At 36.6% G+C, this 19377-nt stretch overlaps 1 protein-coding gene across 1 annotated transcript; it reads left to right on the top strand.

The window, feature by feature from the left end:
- Positions 1-1621: 1621 nt before the first annotated feature.
- Positions 1622-8107, top strand: LOC102585580 (double-stranded RNA-binding protein 2-like). Its single transcript, XM_006345734.2, has 3 exons — positions 1622-2130; positions 3630-3849; positions 6856-8107. The coding sequence occupies exons 1-3, from the start codon at positions 1885-1887 to the stop codon at positions 7908-7910; spliced, it is 1521 nt and encodes a 506-aa protein (XP_006345796.1). The 5' UTR covers positions 1622-1884; the 3' UTR covers positions 7911-8107.
- The last annotated feature ends 11270 nt before the right edge of the window (positions 8108-19377 follow it).

The raw sequence follows: 19377 nt of genomic DNA, 5'->3' as shown, positions 1-19377 counted from the left end.
GACAATCGCGAATTTAGGAAAAAAAGTATGAAGGGAGTGAAAAAGAATTGGTGATATCTCCCCATTTGCCTAAGTTTTGGTGGTAGAGTAACCTTATTACAGTAGTAGGAGGTATCCAACAGAATATTCAATTGTGTTAGTGGAAGCCAATAATGTTTAGAGAACTATTCAAAGTCGTGAATTTCTTCTAGTTCACTACTATTTTTTTTATAACTCATGACTGATCTTGAACTCGCAAAAACCACAAGTTGATTGGGTGATCATCATTCTAAAAAATGCTTATGTTTAGAAAGTTCAATTCTTAGCAAATTTGATGTATATTCTACGTGATGAATAATTTTTTTTCAACATATTCTAAATAAAAGATATTTACGGTTGAATTTATCATTTTACTGATTGATCGAAAAGACAAATAATATTTGAAAAAAATGCACACTTTTGAATTGAGTAGATTGGAAGGGGCAAAGGAACACTTTAAAAATTATGTTGGCTCTTCGATATTTATTTTTATATTTAGATAATATTGCTTATTTGAAAACCAAGTAAATTATAAAAACTATATATTCCTATTCAAAAGTTGGTGAATATGCTGTTGCCACGTAGGACATTGACAATTAGGAAAAGTCAACTAAGACCATTTTTATTTGATACACATCATATGTTGGTTTTTGATACTACACATGTGGAACATATGGTCAACTTTTGGCCCTTCAACATCCACCCACCCACCCACCCCAATAAAGACTAAACATAGAATTTATTTTTTATACTACAAGATAGTAATCATATAAAAATGTTATACTATCATATCACTTAAAATTTAACTATATGTATTAGCTATAATAAGTATGAATTGATAAAAATATATCGATCTAAGTTTAATTGTTAAATATTGTCAATCTGATCAATTGTTTTGAATTTTATGATTCGTTTCATTTGTCTATAATTCAAAAGACATTTTGATATTGATAGGTATCTATGTGGATGCAAAGTGGTAGATATTACTAAAGATAAATCAAAATACATATAAATTGACATGAACTTCACGATATTAGAGAAGAAACAGTTAAACTAACTCATCCTTTGTCATAGCAAAGTATTTAACGATTCTTCGAAGTTATTCTTAATTAGAGGTTTTAAGTTTTAGTCCCTCAAGATATAAAGTTGCCTTTGTTAGAGAACGTTTTACCTTTCTATGTGAAATTTCTCAACGCAAATTCAAATTTTACCGTATCAGACATCGAATGAAAGACGAAAAAGAAATAACTTACAAAGTTATGGATATATAAGGCTCATTTATCTAATCTCAAAATTATTTTTAGGATTAGTTTATTTCATGTTTGGTTGAGAAAAAATCACCTGATCGGATTAGTTATCCTGAGATTATAGTATTGTTTTTATCCCACATTAAGAATGGAATAACAATCTCAAAATAATTAATTTCGAAATAGATAACTTGTAGGCCAACCAAACGATCCCATAAAGTATAAATTTATCCTTATGTGAAACCTTATTGTGTGGATGCATGCAGAGAATTATTTTTTTCCAACGGATGAATGTAAACAGAAAGCACTATGCTTAAAAGGGCTTCAAAAATTCACAAAATCTATTCTCCTTTTCTCTCTCTACAAGTGGAACTTTCTCTCTCTAGAAAATCATTACATACACTCAACACTATATATATATATATATATATATATATACAAAAACCCTAGCAGCCCTGCGATCCTCCTCCGTCGACGATGCCGACGACGAGTGTAATCGGAGCTCCGATTCATCTCATTGATATCCGCTGATTCCTACTTTTTCCATTTCATTCCTTTGATCCTTGTTCCTGGCTGTTGTTGTGTTGAATTTGAACTTGTTTGTTGAAAGCTTCTGGAAATGTATAAGAACCAGTTACAGGAACTGGCACAAAGGAGTTGCTTCAACTTGCCGTCGTATACTTGTATAAGGGAAGGTCCGGATCATGCGCCTAGGTTTAAGGCTACGGTTAATTTCAATGGTGAGGTCTTTGAGAGTCCAAATTACTGCTCTACACTTCGACAGGCTGAACATTCTGCTGCTGAGGTTGCGTTGAATTCACTCTCTAATCGAGGTCCCTCCAACTCGCTTGCTGCTAGAATTCTGGTATATTTTGCCCCCGATTTTAGCGGGATTTTTAGTTTGCTCTCTTAATTATGCTTTTCCTTTTGAGATTGGCTTCCTGAAAATGAATGACGTCATTTGATCTTCTATGTTACAACTTTTAGCTTTAATGTATATGCATTTGTGGGATTGAGCATGTTGTTGTTGTATTTGCATTTGTGAATTTTCCAAGTTTCAGGGACCATTGGTTTTCTACACCCTTGGTGTGCTAAGTTACCCTGGGGTGGGTAGCTGGCACGCTGTACCCGGTGGATTAGTCATGACTCATGTGCTCAGAAACTAGCCCGGACACTTCCATTAGAGAAAGTTAATAAATATTGGTCATTTATACTAAGATGATCTAAGAAGTGTAGTTGTGTGAGGTTGTGATATTATTAGTATTCTTTAGTTTCTTGATTAGTATTTACAATTTTTCCTTATATAGATATTTCCTTTTTTCTTCTTGTTTTTTCCTAGTTTGATTTACGGGAATTATCTGCCTATGTGAGCTTCGGAAAACATATTCAGTCCCAAATTTCTGTTGTAGGTTGATGGCCAATGTAGTTTAACTATGATGAATTTCTTGAACTTGTCATAGTTCAGGAGGGAAGCAGAGCTCCCTGTTATGTGGCTTTTAGCTGCAAAAAGAATAATGAGCAGTTTAGATAGTACTGGCTTAGGTAGGGGTTGGCTGAAAACAATAACTAGTAATTGTAGGCATGTTTTCATGGAAGTTACAAATGTATGGAATGGTGATGTCTTGTGATTTCCTTTAGTAAGTGAAGTAGAGAGTAGATGTTATGGCATTTCTGGAGTCATCATCTTAATATATCTGTTTGTCCTTACAAAAAAAAGAATATTGATTTGTTAGTAGTCCTCTTCTGACTGGTTTCCCTTGTTTTCAGGCATTAGAATTCTTAGTTTTTCGTACTGTGCAACGTGAATAAACTTAAGCACCAGTATTAGGTAGGAACTTTTTGTACGGCCAACATAGAAGCCATGTACCCAATAGTCTAGACTGAGTACTACATTACATTCACTAAACGACTGTTCAAAACCTTTAGGTCAGTCAAGCTACCATAGTAGTCTGAAGGTGGTGCTTCTGTTTGTTAGGGTTCTAATATAAGATGGCCAGATATGAGTCCAGAACTTCTGGAGGACATTGCCAACTTCTGATGGTCCTGTAGGTAGTTAGACTCAATATGTAAAGTTGCATCATTTCTGTATCATGATAATCTTGTTGTCAAGTAAATTTAGTGTTAAAACAAACCTTAATTTTTCCGACCAATATCATAGATATTGTTGCAGTAAAAAATGATAGCACTGGTGCAAGTGAGCTCAACATTATCACAATAAATTATGGCCTCCATTGATTTTATGTAGTACCTAATTGTTTTAAATTAATATATGGTACTTAGACTTAGATGTGAAAGAATAAGCCTTTGTGGTTGCTTCTGAATGGTATTTTGGTTTCTAATTTCTGTATGCCCATGATTTTGTAGGATGAGACAGGCGTATATAAGAATCTCTTACAGGAAGTTTCACAAAGAGTAGGAGCATCATTGCCAGCATATACGACTTTTAGATCTGGTCTAGGACATCTTCCTGTCTTTACCTGCACAGTAGAGTTGGCGGGCGTTACATTTACTGGTGAGTCAGCAAAGAATAAGAAGCAAGCTGAAAAGAATGCAGCTATGGCAGCTTGGTCATCTCTGAAATTATGTAAGTGATTCCAATGTTTATGAACCAGTTGATATTTACTGCATGAGTTATTTGGAAACTTTATTTCTCTGTGAAGAAGTTATCGTAAAGCTGCGTCATGTGTGTGTTGGCGAGGCTTATAGAATTGTTATAAATGCCAAATCATGAATTGAAGAGCCTAGCTGGATCCTTCATGTAAAGATCCAAATTTACTGGATTCTGGTTTTTGTCTTCAGAATTTTTATTTGGATAAGGGTGGTTTTCGTCTTCCGATGTTGTCTTCGCCTGGTTCTCAAGAAGCTTCATTCTCCAGTTTTATCTTATGCTGTTAGCAACATATGGTCCTTTTATCTATCTAGTGATCTATATGCTAGTGTGTACGAAGCCATCTTATGGTATTATTTTCATCTTTCAAACAGACAGTATTTTTATTTCAAATAGTTGATAATGTTAATGGCAATCACCATCCACCTGTTTGTCTCCCCTTAAGTCCAACTAAATACATCGACCCGACCTAACACCTGCCTGTTTGCCTTTTGTACACACTTGACTACATCACATTTATTGCGACATTCTTCCCTGCATTGCCAAACGTTGAATGTCCTATTGGTTAGAAGTTTCAGTGATTCATGATGTCGTATTTTGCATCATGATGTGAAGATCACTGTTGATTTGAGCAATAATTTGCATGGACGGCAAAATGACTAATGAGTAATTACTGGAAAAATGATAAATCAAGTGTTGCTTGGACATTTCCCTATTAATTGTCACTGTACATATGTGCCCTTTGCCTCCCCATCCTTTTTTCTTCCTCTCCCCCCGCTCTATCTTTTTGCATTGTTGCAAAGCAGAGCCACATTTGATGGATAAGCTCCTTCTGGGGTGGGTGACAAATGTGGTTTTGAATGTTCAAACCTACACATGTATGCCTCCTGGGTTGGTCTAGCGAGACACACATATGTATTTGCCAATTCGTCTTTTTAGTCACCGAAAACATGACCCTTGGTAGTAGGGTATGGAGGTAAAGAATTAGGATAGAGGGATTAGTATGTAGTCAGACATATTTCTTTTCCTGTTTCTATGCATTAGTATTATTCTTGTTTTTCATTTTTTATCGATTTCTATTTCTGTCATTCCTTTAACCTCAGTTATCTTATTATCTTATTGTTTCTGCTTGTTGCTATTGCCTTTTATGCCACACTGACTCCCTTCTGTTACAAGATGTGGAATTAGACAGGGGAATCTCTCTATAAGAACTAGTCTCTTATATTTCACACATAGTAGATTGAGACACAAGCCTAGGGCTATGGGGAAAGAGTTAGATTGGTCACCCTAGATCGATCTCTACATAACGGGTTTCTAATGGTATATATATTCTTTGATTCCGTTCCCACCTATAAGATAGATATTACAACCTTATGAGGTTTGCTGGGTTTCACATCTCAATAATTCCCGATTCGATTGGTTCCGATATGAATAGATTGGTATATATTTCTAAAGAACAGTCTAAGAAAATATATTAATAGATATTCACTGTGCGGTCATACCCAACAACAACAAACCTTACCCCTACCTTCATGTGGTAGAGGTTGTCTCCGATAGAACCTTGGCTCAAGAAAAGTGTTTTTCATAACAGGTTTGAGAAACACAAGATAAGAAAAAAAGTTGTGTTGAAAATATTGAAGAAAAGAATAATATTGACAGCAAAAATAGTAAAGATAACCAAAGTAAAAAAACAACAGTAGTAATACAATTGAAGGATTAGATAATGCTAGAATAATAATAGTACTGGTAAGGTGAAGAGGGAGCAAATAAGGTGCTCTAAACTAGAACCATGCTAATTACATGGCAATTGAACCATGCTATTCCCCACTCCATGGTATGACATCTTTTACTCATCCATTCTGCCCATCCAGATGCTGCGCCTTTTCTCATTGTCATCTTCTGCCTTTCGTTCCTCTCGGCTATTCACACGTGAAGATCGTCATATGTATGCTTGACTTCGGGTGCGGTGCTATAATACATAGAAGTACATTATGGGCATGTGGTGTGGTGACAAGTGTGGTTTGAGATGCTCAAACCTACACATGTATGCCTCTTGGTTTGGTCTGGTGACACACATACATGTATTTGCCCTTTTGTTTTGTCAATAATGCTGGACACATTGGTGTTATCATGTTTAGCTAGCTAAACTCAAGTATTATGATAATTGAGCTTGAGTTTCAGTTAAATATTAAATAAGCGTTAATAATTAATTAGTACAAGTAAATAAACCAGCTTGAGTTATCAAGCTCAATGATATATTATTTCTAGAAACTAGTATTTAGAAACTAAATAGTGGTTTAGAATCTTCTTGCGCGAATTCTTACAAGGATCATCATTGATTACAAACTATACAATATTTGAGAAAATATCTGTACTTCCATAAATTCATGTTTATGTGTGTGTGTTAGGATACAAGCTCAAAGCTCTGCTCTATTATAAAAAAATGGGCTGAGCTAGAGCTTTACTTGATGAGCGAGTCAATTACCACTCTCTAGGGCAAGTGATACTATGTTGCAGCCTGAAATTCTTATTGAACAATGAAAAAGATAAAAACCAGATTGGCTATTTCTTTTCTTCAGAGCTTAGTGACTCTCGTCCCGCCAACTCATTAGAAATTGATATGCTAGGAGGTCCAGTGATTTCCAACCTTCTTATAAAGAACTTGATGGAGAAGTATTTAAGTGCTAAGAGTGTGATTTTTGCCTGAATGTTTACAAATGTTTATATCATCAGTGTTGCTTGGTTTATCAATTTTTAGGAGAACTTCGACTGCTACAATCTAATGTTTGCTTGAATATTTGTGCTTGCAATCATAATATTTCAGTTTCTAATTTTCAATTAGATTGATATTCACCTACTGATGAGAAAACGTTAGTAGATTGATGTTCACTTTGCATACTGATGATAAGCTTTAATTTGTACAATCAGCAATAACTAGGTGTACTATACTGCATGACATTCTTCTACTTTTTTTTCTATCAGTGGCACAGCAGTCTGAAAGTGCAAAACCAGACCGAAGAAGAAATGATGAGCAAGAGCATGTAACTGTTGCACGTGCACTACAAAGGTACATTTTGAAGGCAAGGGCGGCTAGAGTATCATTCCCAATTAAATTTCCGACACCTAATCCAAGACCATCAAGTGTACAGCAGCTTTCATCTACTACATCAAAACTTCTTCCCCTAATATGTCCAAGAACTGCTCCTCGCAGTAGACCGGTCAGTCCGTTGTGTCTAAAACCTGCTTCTCAAAGTAGACCCATTGATAATACAGGAAGTGATGCATCATTGAGTCCAAGGACTGCTCAAACCATAAATAATATTTTAAAGGACAGTTTTGCTATGGATAGTCACAGGGTTCGACCAGAGAAGTTCCCTGCTGCTGGTGCAGCACCATATATTCCTGTCAGGCATTTTGGCCCACACCATCGGATGGCTCCTCCGGTGACCATACGGAATGCAATTCCTGTTTTCTCTGCACCACCACTTCCTCAATCATCTCAGCCTCCTAGGGTGATGAGGCCTCCAGGTCTGGGACTGGCACCACCTGTCTGTATAAGACAGGCAGTGCCGGTTTATGCTGCACCCCCTGTTCGGGCAGAGGAACTTCCCACATTAGATAGGGTGATGAGGCATTCAGGTTTGGGGGTGGCACCAGTTTATGCTGTACCCTCTGTTCCTAAAGCTCCTCCTCTTCTAGTTGACGAACCACTAGCTTCAAAGGCACCCGAAATTCAGGTACTTGACTTACCAACTTGTAAAGCAGTGCTAGGCAAGGCCGAATCGCTACATGACCATTCTGAGGAGAAATCATGTTCTGAAGTCCAACCGACTAAGAGAGAGGAGCCACTTGACTTTGAAGTTTCAAGGAGTGCGACAATGCCAGTGGAAGGAACCAAGGTTGCAGCCAAGGAGAAGCCACTTGACTTTGAAGTTTCAAGGGGTGCGACAATGCCAGTTGAAGGAACCAAGGTTGCAGCCGAGGAGAAGCCACATGACTCTCTGGAAATTGAGAATTTGAAACAGCTAAAGATATGATGTATCGTCGGGAATAGCATGTTACAAACTACAGAAACTTCAGTAAGCTTTTGTTCTCCCCTTGTGGGATTTAGTTTGCAAGCCTTTATGTAGTCTTAGATATATCAGTTCCTTGCACATTTTCATTTGGAATAGTTTTATTGAGATAGTTGTAGCGACATTATACTGCTGTTTTTGAGTTCCCTTGTGGTTCATTACCATTTTACCTGCAACCCTAGAGTTTTGCCTCGTGTCGATGTGCTTGTTGCTTCATTGGAATCTGTTGCGGACGCATAAAGTAGAACCACATTGTGTCGTCTACAACAATTCCAACGAAGCAAATAAAGGTAAAAACTATATTGCATCTGCAACAGTTTCCAACGAAGCAACAAGCACATACACGAGATAAAACAGTATCCGCCTCCTCCCCCTCTTTTTTTGTTTGACAATTGTGGCTATTACAGTGTTACTTTAGACATAGATAATGGCATGAATGCTTCGGCTATGTTGGTAAAGCTAGTTTGGTATATATGCCTAAACTTTCCCTTCCCTTTTTCCCCGTGGTGTCTGGGTTAGCTTATGCGCACCTCGACTAATTCCATGGAAAACTTATCACCTCCTACCAACAAGTACTAGATAGCTTTGTTCATCAAGGCTAGAACAAATGTGAAACAATCACTTGGTATTTGTCTAGGCGGGATTTGAACCCAAAATTTCATAATTTTCAACCTACTTCATTGGCAATTGTGGGATATAGCACGTCTTCTTTTTGACAATTGTAGTATTACATGTTTTTTCCCCTACTTTGTCAAGAGAGTACCTAATAAAGTAAAGAATCACATGTGTGCATGACACGAGATGAAACGCTAATCACATTGCAACTACAATGGATTTCAACCAAGCAACAACCACATAAATATTTCATGAATTTTTGGAATATGACTAATCAGATAGCTCTGTTTGATTCCAACTTTTGTGGTTCTGTCTGTAATACCTAAAATGGATTTCAACCAAGCAATGTATAAAATATGAGCCAAAGCTTTATGCTAAAATGTATAAAATTTGATGCATCTTCATGATTGTCTCAACCAAAAAAGTGGTGTGGATCTTGTTAACTTTTTTTGTGTGTATTAGCCCAGTAATCTGATGTCAGGAGCAATCAATTTTTTTTTCTCAAAAAACTTTATGAGGACCTCCGTATTGAATTGGGAAACAATCACGTATACTCACACCATTTTTTCACCCCCATTTTTGCATCTTTAGACCCCTTTTTAGGAATCGCGCTAATTCCTCTATTTTTCGTGTGTATTAGCCCATAGATCTGGCGCTCGGAACACCTATTTTTTTTTCCAAAAAACTTTATGAGTACCTCCGTATTGAGTTGAAGAACCATCACCTATACTCACACCATTTGTTTTACTCCTATTTCCACATCTATAGTCCTTTTTTTAGAAATCGCGCAAATTCTTTAATTTTTCGTGTGTATTAGCCTATGGATTTGGCGCTTGAAGCACCCGAATTTTTTTTCTCAAAAAAGTTTATGAGGACCTCCATATTGAGTTGGGGAACCATCACGTATACTGACACCATTTTTTTTCACCCTTATTTTCACATCTACAAGCCCTTTTGTAGGAATTGCGCAAATTCCTCAATTTTTCGTGTGTAGCCCATCGATCTGGCACTCGGAGCACTCAATTTTTTTTCCACAAAAAACATTATAAGGAGTATTGACACGGGGAACCATCACGTTTACTCACACCATTTTTTTCACCTCCATTTTCTGTATCAACAAACCCTTTTAGGATTCACGCAAATTTCTAACTTTTTCGTGTGTATTAGCCTATTGATCTGGCACCCAGAGCACCCACATTTTTTTCTCAAAATTTTTTATGAATACCTGCGTATTGAGTTGGAAAATCATCACGTATACTCACACTATTTTTTCACCCCCATTTTCGCATATACAAGCCATTTATTAAGAATCGTGAAATTCCTCAATTTTTCGTATGTATTAGCCCATGAATCTGGCGCCCAGAGCACCCAATTTTTTTTCTCAAAAATTTTTATGAGGACCTCCGTATTGAGTTGGGGAACCATCAGGTATAATCACACTATTTTTTTCACCCACATTTACGCATCTACATGCCCTTTTTTAAGAATTGCGCAAATTCATCAATTTTTCGTGTGTATTAGCCCATGGATCTGACGTCCGGAGAACTCAATTTTTTTTATCAAAAAACTTTATGAAGACCTCCGTATTGACTTGGGGAATCATCACGTAACCTCACACTATTTTTTTCACACCCATTTCCGCATCTTCATGCCCTTTTTTAGGAATCGTTCAAATTTCCTAATTTTTTGTGTGTATTAGCCCATTTATCTGGCGCCCGAAGCACCCAAATTTTTTTTCACAAAAAACTTTATGAGGACCTCCGTATTGAGTTGGGTAACCATCACGTATAGTCACACAATTTTTATCACCCATATTTCCGCATCTACAGGCCCTTTTTAGAATCTCGCAAATTCCTCAAAATTTAGTGTGTATTAGCCCATGGATCAGGTAAACAGAGCACCTAATTTTTTTTCCTCAAACAACATTATGAGGACCTCCGTATTGAGTTGGAGAACCATCAGGTATACTTACTAACATTTTTTTGACCCCCATTTCCCCATCAATAGACCCTTTTTTATGAATCGCACAAATCCATTTATTTCTCATGTGTATTAGCCTATGGATTTGGCGCCGGGAGAAATCAATTTTTTTTTCTAAAAACTCTATTAGGACCTCCGTATTGTGTTAAGGAACCATGACGTATACTCATACCTATTTTTTCACCCCATTTCAGCATCTACAAGCCCTTTATTAGGAATCACACAAATTTCTAACTTTCTCATTGTATTAGCCCATGGATCTGCACCCGGAGCACCCAAATTTATTTCTCTTAAAAAACATTATTAAAACTCTTGTATTTACTTGGGGAATCATCATGTATACTCATACCAATATTTTCAATCGCATTTCCGCATCTACAAGCTCTGTTTTAAAAATCACGTAAATTCCTATATTTTTCGTATGTATTAGCCCATAGATCTGGCATTTGTAACACCCAAAAAAATTTTTTCTCAAAAAACTCTAAGAGGACCTCTGTATTGACTTGGAAATTATCACGTATACTCACACTATTTTTTTCACCCCCATTTTCGCATCTATAGGCCCTATTTTAGGAATCGCGGAAATTCCTCAATTTTTCATGTGTATTAACCCATTGATTTGGCGCCCGGAAGATTCAAAAATGTTTTCTTAAAAAACTTTATGAAGACCTCTGTATTGACTAGGAGAACCATCACGTATACTCACACTATTTTTTTTGCACCTATTTCCGCATATACAGACCATTTTTTAGAAATTGCGCAAATTCCTCATTTTTTCGTGTGTATTAGCCCATGAATCTGGCGCTCGGAGCACCCAAATTTTTTTTCTCAAAAATCTTTATGCTGACCTCCGTATTGAGTTAGAGAACCATCAGATATAATCACACCATTTTTTACACCCACATTTACGCATCTACATGCCATTTTTTAAGAATTGAGCAAATTTCTCAATTTTTCGTGTTTATTAGCCCATGAATCTGACGTCCGTAGAACTCAATTTTTTTTCTCAAAAAACTTTATAATGACCTTCGTATTGACTTGAGGAATCATCACGTAACATCACACTATTTTTTTCACCCCCATTTCCGCATCTAAATGCTTTTTTTAGAAATCGTGCAAATTTCCTAATCTTTTGTGTGTATTAGCCAATTTATCTGGCTCCCGAAGCACCTAAATTTTTTTCTCAAAAAACTTTATGAGGACCTCCGTATTAAGTTGGATAACCATCACGTATAGTCACACAATTTTTATCACTCATATTTCCGCATCTACAGGCCCCTTTTTTAGAATCTTGCAAATTCCTCAAATTTTCATGTGTATTAGCTCATGGATCAAGCGCCCAGAGCATCCAATTTTTTTTCTCAAAAAATATTATGAGGACCTCCGTATTAAGTTGGGGAACCATCATGTATACTCACAACATTTTTTTCACCCCCATTTCCCTATCTACAGATCCTTTTTTAAGAATCGCGCAAATTTCTTTATTTTTCGTGTGTATTAGCCTATGGATCTGGAGGCGGGAGAAACCAATTATTTTTTTCTAAAAACTTTATTAGGACCTCCGTATTATGCTAAGGAACCATCACATATACTCACACCCATTTTTTACCCCATTTGAGCATCTACAAGCCCTTTATTAGGAATTACACAAATTTCTAACTTTTTCATGAGTATTAGCCCTTGGATCTGCACCCGGAGCACCTAAATATTTTTTTCTCAAAAAACTTATTAAAACTCTCGTATTGACTTGGAGAATAATCATGTGTACTCATATCAATTTTTTCAACCCCATTTTCGTATCTACAAGCTCTTTTTTAGGAATCGCGTTAATTTCTATATTTGTCATATATATTAGCCCATATATCTGGCGCTCGTAGCACCCAAATTTTTTTCACAAAAAACTTTAAGAGGACCTCTGTATTGACTTGGGGAATTATCACGTATACTCACACCATTTTTTCACCCCTATTTTCGCATCTACAGGCCCTATTTTAGGAATCGCGCAAATTCCTCAATTTTTCGTATGTATTAGACCATTGATCTGGCGCCCGGAGCATCCAAAAATGTTTTCTCAAAAACTTTATGAGGATCTCTATATTGACTTGGAGAACCATCACATATATTCACACTATTTTTTCGCAACTATTTTCCGCATCTACAGGCCATTTTTTAGGAATTGCGCAAATTTCTCAATTTTTCTTGTGTATAAGGGCATGAATCTAGCGCCCGAAGCAACCAAATTTTTTTCTCAAAAATCTTTATGCTGACCTCCGTATTGACTTGGGGAACAATCACATATACTCACACTATTTTTTTCACCCACATTTACGCATCTACATGCCATTTTTTAAGAATTGAGCAAATTTTCTCAATTTTTCGTGTGTATTGACCCATGGATCTAACATCCGGAGAACTCAATTTTTTTTCTCAAAAATCTTTATGAGTACCTCCGTATTAACTTGGGAAATCATTACGTAACCTCACACTATTTTTTCACCCCCATTTTCGCATCTAAATTCCCTTTTTTAGGAATCGTGCAAATTTCCTAATTTTTTGTGTGTATTAGGCCATTTATCTGGTGCCCGAAGCACCCAAAATTTTTTTATCAAAAAACTTTATGAGGACCTCCATATTGAGTTGGGTAACCATCACGTATAGTCACACAATTTTTATCAACCGTATTTCCGCATCTACAGGCCCTATTTTTTAGAATCTCGCAAATCCTCAAATTTTCGTATGTATTAGTCCATGGATCAGGCGCCCGGAGCACCCAATTTTTTTTTCTCAAAAAATATTATGAGGACCTCCGTATTGAGTTGGGGAATCATCAGGTATACTCACAACATTTTTTTCACCCTATTTCCCCATCTACAGACCCTTTTTTACGAATCGCGCAAATTCCTTTATTTTTCGTGTGTATTAGCCTATCGATCTGGCGCCGGAAGAAATCATTTTTTTCTTCTAAAAACTTTATTAGGACCTCCGTATTGTGTTAAGGAACCATCACGTATACTCAAAATCATTTTTTCACCCTATTTCAGCATGTACAAGCCCTTTATTAGGAATCACACATATTTCTAACTTTTTCATGTGTATTTGCCCATGAAACTGCACCCGGAGCATCTAAATTTTTTTCTCAAAAAACTTACCAAAACTCTCGTATTGACTTAAGGAATCATCATGTGTACTCATACCAATTTTTTCAACCCCATTTCCGCATCTACAAGCTCTTTTTTAGGAATCACGTAGATTTCTATATTTTCCGTATGTTTAGCCCATAGATCTAGCGCTCGTAGCACCCAAAAAAATATTTTCAAAAAAACTTTAAGAGGACATCCGTATTGACTTGGGGAATTATCACATATACTCACACCATTTTTTTCACCCCCATTTTCTCATTGACATATCCTATTTTAGAAATTGCGCAAATTCCTCAATTTTTCGTGTGTATTAGCCTATTGATCTGGCGCCCGGAGCATCCAAAAATGTTTTCTCAAAAAACATTATATGGACCTATGTATTGACTTGGAGAACCATCACATTTAATCACACTATTTTTTTCGCAACTATTTTCGCATCTACAGGCCATTTATTAGGAATTGCGCAAATTCCTCAATTTTTCGTATGTATTAGTCCATGAATCTGGTGCCCGGAGCACCCAAATTTTTTTCTCAAAAATCTCTATGCTGACTTCCGTATTGACTTGGGGAACGATCAAATATACTCACACTATTTTTTTCACCCTCATTTTCGCATTACAGGCCCTATTTTAGGAATTGCGCAAATTTCTCAATTTTTCGTGTGTATTAGCCCATTGATCTGGCGCCCGGAGCATCCAAAAATGTTTTCTGAGAAAACTTTATGAGAACCTATGTTTTGACTTGGAGAACCATCACATATAATCACACTATTTTTTTCGCAACTATTTTCGCATCTACATGCCCTTTTTTAATAATTGCTCAAATTCCTCAATTTTTTGTGTGTATTAGCCTTTGGTTCTGCCGTCCAGAGAACTCAATTTTTTTTTCTCCAAAAACTTTATGAGTACCTACGTATTGACTTGGGGAATCATTACATAACCTCACACTATTTTTTTCACCTCCATTTCTACATCTACATTCCCTTTTATAGGAATTGTGCAAATTTCCTAATTTTTTATGTGTATTAGCCCATTTATCTGGCACACGAACCTCCGTATTGAGTTGGGTAACCATCACGTAAAGTCACATAATTTTTATCACCCATATTTCTGCATCTTCAGGCCCTTTCTTAGAATCTCGTAAATTTCTCAAATTTTGGTGTGTATTAGCCCATGGATCAGGCATCCAGAGCACCCAAATTTTTTTTCTCAAAAAATATTATGAAGACCTCCGTATTGAGTTGGGGAACCATCAGGTATACTTACAACATTTTTTTCACCTCCATTTCCCCATCAACAGACCCTTTTTTACGAATTGCGCAAATTCCTTTATTTTTCGTGTGTATTAGCCTAAGGATCTACAAGCTCTTTTATAGGAATCGCGTAAATTTCTATATTTTTCGTATGTATTAGCCCACAGATCTGGCGTTCGTAGCACCCAAAAAAATTTCTCAAAGAACTTTAAAAGGACCTCCGTATTGACTTGGGGAATTATCACGTATACTCACACCATTTTTCACCCCCATTTTCGGATCTACAAGCCCTATTTTAGGAATCACGCAAATTTCTCAATTTTGTGTGTATTAGCTCATTGATCTGGCGCTCGGAGCATCCAAAAATGTTTTCTCAAAAAACTTAATGAGTACATCTGTATTGACTTGGAGAACCATCACATATACTCACACTATTTTTTCACCCCAATTTTCGCATCTACAGCCCCTAATTTAGGAATCGCGCAAATTCCTCAATTTTTTATGTGTATTAACCTATTGATCTGGCGCTCGGAGCATCAAAAAATGTTTTCTCAAAAAACTTTATGAGCACCTCTGTATTGACTTGGAGAACCAGCACGTATACTCACACTATTTTTTTCGCACCTATTTTCGTATCTACATGCCCTTTTTTAAGAATTGCGCAAATTCCTCAATTTTTCATGTGTATTAGCCCTTGGATCTAACGTCCCTGAGAACTCAATTTTTTTCTCAAAAAACGTTATGAGGACTCCGTATTCACTTGGGGAATCATCACGTAACCTCACACTATTTTTTCACCCCCATTTCCGCATCTATATGCCCTTTTTTAGGAATCGTGCAAATTTCCTAAATTTTTATGTGTATTAGCCCATTTATCTGGCGCCCGAAGCATCCAAATTTTTTTCTCTCAATAAACTTTATGATGGCCTCCGTATTGAGTTGGGTAGCCATCACGTATAGTTACACAATTTTTATCACCAATATTTTTGCATCTACAGTCCCCTTTTTTAGAATATCACAAATTCCTCAAATTTTCGTGTATATTAGCTCATGGATCAGGCGCCTGAAGCATCCACATTTTTTTTTTCTCAAAAATCATTATGAAGATTTCCATATTGAGTTGGGGAACCATCAAGTATATTTACAATATTTTTTTCACCCCTATTTCCACATCTACAGACACTTTTTTAAGAATTGCACAAATTCCTTTATTTTTCGTGTGTACTAGCCTATGCATCTGGCGCCGGGAGAAACCAATTTTTTTCTTCTAAAAAGTATATTAGGACCTCCGTATTATGTTAAGGAACCATCACGTATACTCACACCCATTTTTTCACCCCATTTCAGCATCTACAAGCCCTGTATTAGGAATCACGCAAATTTCTAACTTTTTCATGTGTATTAGCCCATGGATCTGCACCCGGAGCACCCAAATTTTTTTTTTCTCAAAAAACTTTATCAAAACTCTTTTATTGACTTGGGAATCATCATGTATACTCATACCAATCTTTTCAACCCCATTTTCGCATCTACAAGCTCTTTTTTAGGAATCCTGTAAATTTCTAAATTTTTCGTATGTATTAGCCAATAGATCTGGCGCTCGTAGTACCCAAAAATTTTTATCTCAAAAAATTTTAAGAGTACCTCTGTATTGACTGGGGAACCATCACGTATACTCACACTATTGTTTTCGCACCTATTTCCGCATCTACAGGCCATCTTTTAGGAATTGCGCAAATTCCTCAATTTTTCGTGTGTAATAGCTCATGAATCTAGAATCCAGAGCACCCAAAATTTTTTCTCAAAAATTTTTATGCTGACCTCCGTATTGACTTGGAGAACGATCACATATACTCCTACCATTTTTTTCACCTCTATTTCCGCATTTACAGGCCCTATTTTAGGAATCACGCAAATTCCTCAATTTTTCATTTGTATATTAGCCCATGGATATGGCGCCAGGAGAACCCAAAAAAATATTCTCAAAAAACTATATGAGAACATTTGTATTGAGTTGGGGAACCATCACGTATACTCACACCATTTTTTTCACTCTTATTTCTGCATCTACCTGCCATTTTTTAGGAATCACGCAAATTTCTTAATTTTTCGTGTGTATAGCCCATTGATCTAGCTCCCGGAGCATCCAAATTTTTTCTTCTCAAAAACCATTATGAGGACCTTCGTTTGGAGTTGGGGAATAATCACGTATACTCACACTACTTTTTCTTCACCCCCATTTCCGCATCTACATGTCTGTTTTAGGAATCGTGCAAATTCCTCAATTTTTTGTGTGTATTATCCCCTAGATCTGACACCCGGAGCACCCAAAAAAAAATTCTCAACAAAGTTTAAGAGGACCTCCATATTGAGATGGGGAACCATCACGTATACTCACACCATTTTTTTAACCCCCATTTCCGCATATGCAGACCCTTTTAAGGAATCACGCAAATTCCTCAATTTTTCACGTGTATTATCCCATGGATCTGGCGCTCGGAGCAACCAAAATTTTTTTCTCAAAAACCTTTATGTGGACCTCCGTATTGAGTTGGGGAACCATCACGTATACTCATACCATTTTTTTCACCCCCATTTCAGTATCTACATGCCCTTTTCTAGGAATCACACAAATTTCTGCATTTTTCGTATGTATTAGCCCATTAATCTGGCGCCCAAAGGACTCATTATTTTTATAAAGACCTACGTATTGAGTTGGGGAACAATCACGCATATTCACACTATTTTTTGCACCCTCATTTGTGCATCTACATGCCATTTTTTATTAATTGCGCAAATTTCTCAATTTTTCGTGTGTATTAGCCTATAGATCTGGTGCCTAGAGCACCAACAATTTTTTTTTCATCCCCATTTGCCCCATCTACAAACCCTTTTTTAGGAATCGCGCAAATTTCTTTATATTTCGTGTGTATTAGCCTATAGATCTGGTGCCTAGAGCACCAACAATTTTTTTTTCATCCCCATTTGCCCCATCTACAAACCCTTTTTTAGGAATCGCGCAAATTTCTTTATATTTCGTGTGTATTAGCCCATGAATCTGGCACCCGGAGCCCAAATTTTTATTTAGACTCTTGTATTGAGTTGGGAATCATCATGTATAATCATACCATTTTTTTCACCCCCATTTCCGCATCTACAAGCCCTTTTGTAGGAATCGTGTAAATTCCTTTATTTTTCGTATGTATATTAGTCCATTGATCTGGACCTCGAAGCACCCAAAAAAAATTTCTCAAAAAACTTTAAGAGGACTTCCGTATTGACTTGGGGAATTATCACGTATACTCGCATCATTTTTTTCACCCCTATTTTCGCATCTACAGGCACTATTTTAGGAATCACGCAAATTCTTCAATCTTTTGTGTGTTAATGCCATTGATCTGGCGCACGGAGCATCCAAAAATGTTTTCTAAAAAAACTTTATGAGGACATCCGTATTGACTTGGAGAACCATCACATATACACACACTATTTTTTTCACACCTATTTCCACATCTAGAGGCCATTATTTAGGAATTGCACAAATTTCTCAGTTTTTTCGTGTATAATAGCCCATGGATCTAGCGCTCGAAGGAACCAAAAAACATTTCTCAATAAATTTTATGTGGACCTCCGTATTGAGTTGGGGAACCATCACGTATACTCACACAATGTTTTCACCCTCATTTTCGAATCTACGGGCCTTTTTTAAGAAATCGCGCAAATTCCTCAATTTTTCTTCTGTATTAGCACATGGATCTGGCACTCAGAGCACCTAAATTTTTTTTCTCAAAGAAACTTTATGAGGACCTCTATATTGAGTTGGTAACCATTACGTATACTCACACCATTTTTCACCCCTATTTCCGCATCTACAGGCCCTTTATTGAAATCTCGCAAATTACTCAATTTTTCGTGTGTATTATCCCATGGATCTGGCACCTAGAGCACCCTTAATTTTTTTCTCAAAAAACTTTATAAAGACCTCCGTATTGGGTTGGGGAACCATTAGGTATATTCACACCACTTTTTCACCCCTATTTCCCTAATCTACAGACACTTTTATAGGAATCGCGCAAATTCCTCAACTTTTTGTGTGGAGCCTAAGATCTGGCGCTAGGAGCAGCTAAAATATTTTTCTCTAAAAATATTATGAGAACTTTTGTATTGAGTTAAGGAACTATCATGTATATTCACACCAATTTATTTCACACCCTATTTTCGCATCTACAGACCCTTTATTAGAAATCGCACAAATTTCTCAATTTTTCATGTATATTAGCCCATGTATCTGGCGCCCGGAGCACCCAAAATTATTTTTCTCAAAAAACTTTATGAAGACATCCGTATTGACTTGGGGAACGATCACGTATACTAACACCATTTTTTCACCCCCATTTCTGCATCTACAGGCCCTTTTTTAAGTAATCACACAAATTTTTCAATT

This window comes from Solanum tuberosum, unplaced genomic scaffold, assembly GCF_000226075.1.
Source record: "Solanum tuberosum cultivar DM 1-3 516 R44 unplaced genomic scaffold, SolTub_3.0 scf00072, whole genome shotgun sequence".
Lineage (NCBI taxonomy): Eukaryota > Viridiplantae > Streptophyta > Magnoliopsida > Solanales > Solanaceae > Solanum > Solanum tuberosum.
Note: the sequence above shows the minus strand (reverse complement) of the source record. Positions and strands in the feature narration are given on the sequence as shown.

Bases quoted from the DNA above. Each gene is read 5' to 3' on its own strand.
- LOC102585580 (XM_006345734.2), top strand. From the start codon at position 1,885: ATGTATAAGAACCAGTTACAGGAACTGGCACAAAGGAGTTGCTTCAAC. The intron at 2,131-3,629 runs GTATATTTTGCC...ATGATTTTGTAG, and splicing joins CGCTTGCTGCTAGAATTCTG to GATGAGACAGGCGTATATAA. The intron at 3,850-6,855 runs GTAAGTGATTCC...TTTTTCTATCAG, and splicing joins TTGGTCATCTCTGAAATTAT to TGGCACAGCAGTCTGAAAGT.